Source organism: Geospiza fortis, unplaced genomic scaffold, assembly GCF_000277835.1.
Source record: "Geospiza fortis unplaced genomic scaffold, GeoFor_1.0 scaffold157, whole genome shotgun sequence".
Classification (NCBI taxonomy): Eukaryota; Metazoa; Chordata; class Aves; order Passeriformes; family Thraupidae; genus Geospiza; species Geospiza fortis.
In genome coordinates this window covers 2,403,411-2,406,984 of record NW_005054314.1, presented here as the reverse complement: position 1 = coordinate 2,406,984, position 3,574 = coordinate 2,403,411, and the positions used below count along the sequence as shown (strand labels likewise).

Below are 3,574 nucleotides of genomic sequence, written 5' to 3'. Positions count from 1 at the left end.
AAAGTTTCTAACAGTTTAAGGTCTGTTTAATTTTTTGGTTTTGAAAGGGAAGCATGTGCAAGATCTGTCCCTGTCCCTGTGGTAGGAATGTGCCTACATTGCCTTCAGCTCCATGGCGTTATTTCTTTTGTTTGTTTGGAAGATGAGTTTGTCATGATCAGATTCTGTGGGGTAGACAGACAGGGGGTGCAGCCATGCATGCCATGTGTGGGAATGTGTTCAAGCTTTTCCACAGCTGGTTCTTAGGTCTGTTTACAGACAGAGAAGAGGCAGAAGCTGCTAGCACTGCTGACAGGGTCAGAAGCTCTATGCATTGCTTGGTTTCTCCACTTCGGCCATTGCCACTTCTGTATTCCAGTCCCAAAGCTGCAAAAGTCTGTGTAGTAGAATGTCAATCCAGAGGGTCAAAATGACCATCAGCTCCACTTACCTCAGTATATTGTAAACTACACAATATTTCTTAATATCCTCTTAACAATCTTTTCCAGTTGAAGTAAAATATCAAAAGCAATAGTTATAGTAAACTAGAGGGAGATCAGGGGAGATCAAACACATCCCTCTAGCAGCCTAAATTCTTAAAGTATTTGCTAGATTTAATTTTAGGAGTAGGCTGATGCCCAAACTGGAACAATCAGTTCAAATAAAACCAGTAATCCTCTGCCAGTCTGCTTGGGAGTGGTGCTTTTGTGATCTGGTGGGATCAATTTACTTCCTAAACATAGGAGCAAGTATTTGGACATCTTCAGTACCAATGGAATAAGAAAGCAAGTCCTCCCATAGTCCTCCAAGCAATCTCCCAGGTTTCCAAGGAACAAACAAGTAACCAAACAAAAGAGCCAAGACAAATTATGCAGCAAGGGGGAAGAAATCCTTTCCAGTACCTGCAGGCAAGCAGTCCAAGGCATGAAGCAGTAGATGAATATATGATCAGCAGGCAGCAATCAAGACTTTCTAAGGTATAATGCCCCAGACTCAGCACAGTTTTTCATTTGAATATAATAGAGCAGTCTCTTTTCTTGTCTTACATTTGTTTTTCAGGAATATCATAGAATCATATCCTCATTCCTAAGGACAATACTTTGCAGTTGCTTTTACTGAATTTTGTGTGATTTTCTTTACCATGCCTTCTGCTTCTGAATTTGGGTTGTACAATCCTCTTGCAGTTTGTCACTCACCCATCCTTTTGATTGTGCACTGTGCTGTCACCCTGGCTATTACCAAAAATAAGGCTAAGCTCTCACTCAAAAGAGAGCCCAGCATGTCTTTGATGTCACTGTGCTGTTCCAGTTCTGTGCTGCTTTTTCCATTGTGTTAAAATGATTGGAAGATAAGATTCCGATTTAAACTTTAAAAACTTTTCTTGGTATGTAAGTGACAGCATTTGTCACTACAAATGCTTTTAAGGATGTTTATATATAATAGTTCCAAGATCTAAATGATCATTGTTTAAAATCTGTCAAGGAAAAAATCCTGCCACAACTAAATATGTAGCACTGACATTTGAAATCAGAGCAGACATGAGTGTTTGGCTTATACTTTAAGTGTTATCAGCTGCTTTCTGAGAGGAAGAAGGAGGAGACTATTCTGTAGCAGGTTAATTACAGGATAACAAGCAAATTCTGTGTCTTTACAATAATTATTCTAAGTAAATTCAAACTACATGGAACCTTTCTGTAATGAAACCATTCTTTTCACAGAACAACTTTAGGATACAAAGAAGCAGAATTGCAATTAGCATATGGTGATGTATTGAAACAATTCAGGACTTTCATAGCACGTCACAATCAGGGCTCTTCTGCAGTGCCCAGATAGAGAAATCTTCCAAGGGCAATGAAGGAGGTATTACTTGAAACAGCTTTCCTGGTTTCTTAGCAGTTGACTCATGGAGGTCAGGAAAGAAAAAAAAGTCTGAATCCTCGAAAGCCATTTTAGAACTGGGGGGATCTGAATGGCCTGTAGGTCATGTCATGTTGCATGCTGCTGTCAGAGTGAGGTGCTTGCCTCGTCTCTTACTCCTTTTGTGGTGGCTCTCTGTCCTACAAATGAAGGCCATTTTGTCATCACTACAACCATTTGAATATCTAAAAGATTGGTTTGCTTATATGTGTTTTATGTGCTACTTTATCCTTTAATTCAGTTCACAATATTTGAGTTTGTAAGAGATTTCAGAATTGAGTCTCAGAAGAATTAGCCAAAAGATACAGACTTTTTCAGTTCATTGTTTGTCTGCTTCAGACTTACTACTCCACCCTCTGCAAAGCCATCATTTGCAGTCCCCACCTCAAATAAATAAATGGTCTGACAAGTAACTACTAAAGAAGGAGGCAGCCAGATTGCCTAAGGTCAGTACTGAGTGATAAAATCCCCATGTTTGATCCAGCTGATGAGTGATATTCATACACAAGTGAATTAGTCTTGATGCAAATTTTATTTGCAGTATGGAAGTGCTGTTCCACGTGGTGTACTTTTGTTTTTCTGTGCAGAGCTGTGTACCCTGGACTGTGGCAGCCACGGTGTGTGCTCCAGAGGGATTTGCCAGTGTGAGGAGGGCTGGGTGGGACCCACCTGCGAAGAGCGGACCTGCCACTCCCACTGTGCCGAGCACGGGCAGTGCAAGGATGGGAAGTGTGAGTGCAGCCCAGGATGGGAAGGGGACCACTGCACCATTGGTAAGGGGCTTTTGTACCTCAAGAAATGAAATACATAAAATCTTAATCCAGTCCTACACAGATCACCATCATTCTGATTGAAATCTGTTTGGAAAACGAGACTCGGAATCCAGGCAGGTGTAAAACAGCTGCCTCTGCATTCTGTTTGTCCCACAGAACAGCAATGTGGCACCGCTTTCTGTGTAGATGAAATAATAGATTAATTAAAAAAAACACAGAAAGGAAAGATAGCTAAGTCCTAGCATATCTTTGGGATGTGTTCATATGTGAATTTTGTAGTCGGGAAGGAAAAAAAATGTTTAAAAAGTAGAAGGTGTGAGGAAGCAAAGCTGTTATTCACCTTACATAATTCTTCCATTAAATCTCTTGCCTTTCTGTCTGAGGATTTACATATTTTACTTACTGCTAATGGTATTTTTCCTAGCACTGACTGCTAACAATATTCCTAATAAGGTAAAGCTTTCAGATGTTTTTAGAAGTCATTAGTCTACTATTAAAATGTAATAGTTATATTTTTAATGAAATTCAACAGTTTTTTGCAAAGTCTAAGAGTGTTTCTCCCTAAAATGTCCCAAAGTGAAATTATTATCCAATTTTCAGAGATGAGCAGCATAAGATCTCACATTTGTTTCTTGAAAAAAATCTAGAATGTGTTCTCTTTATCTGGAGCATTTTAAGATAATTCATTCCCTGGCTCTAGAATTCACTAAATCAAGAATTAGGTTTGTGATGGAGGAACAGCCTAATTTTCTGAAGATTGTTTAGAGCAAATCCAGAGAAGGACCAAAATACTTAAAAATATAAAAAGACCTGCTGTTCACATTGTAGGCAGTGCCAGGTGTGGTCCCTGCACGCTTGTCATCAAATGGAGAACGATCACAAACACAATGCTCTGGTCACAGCAG

At 39.6% G+C, this 3,574-nt stretch overlaps 1 protein-coding gene across 1 annotated transcript in view; it reads left to right on the top strand.

Annotated features, from left to right (window-relative positions):
* TENM1 (teneurin transmembrane protein 1) overlaps positions 1–3,574 on the top strand; it is a 781,733-nt gene that overhangs the window by 678,122 nt on the left and 100,037 nt on the right. Inside the window, exon 14 of the mRNA XM_014306575.2 lies at positions 2,484–2,669. Coding sequence (XP_014162050.1) covers positions 2,484–2,669 — 186 coding nt within the window. The remainder of the gene's footprint in view (positions 1–2,483; positions 2,670–3,574) is intronic.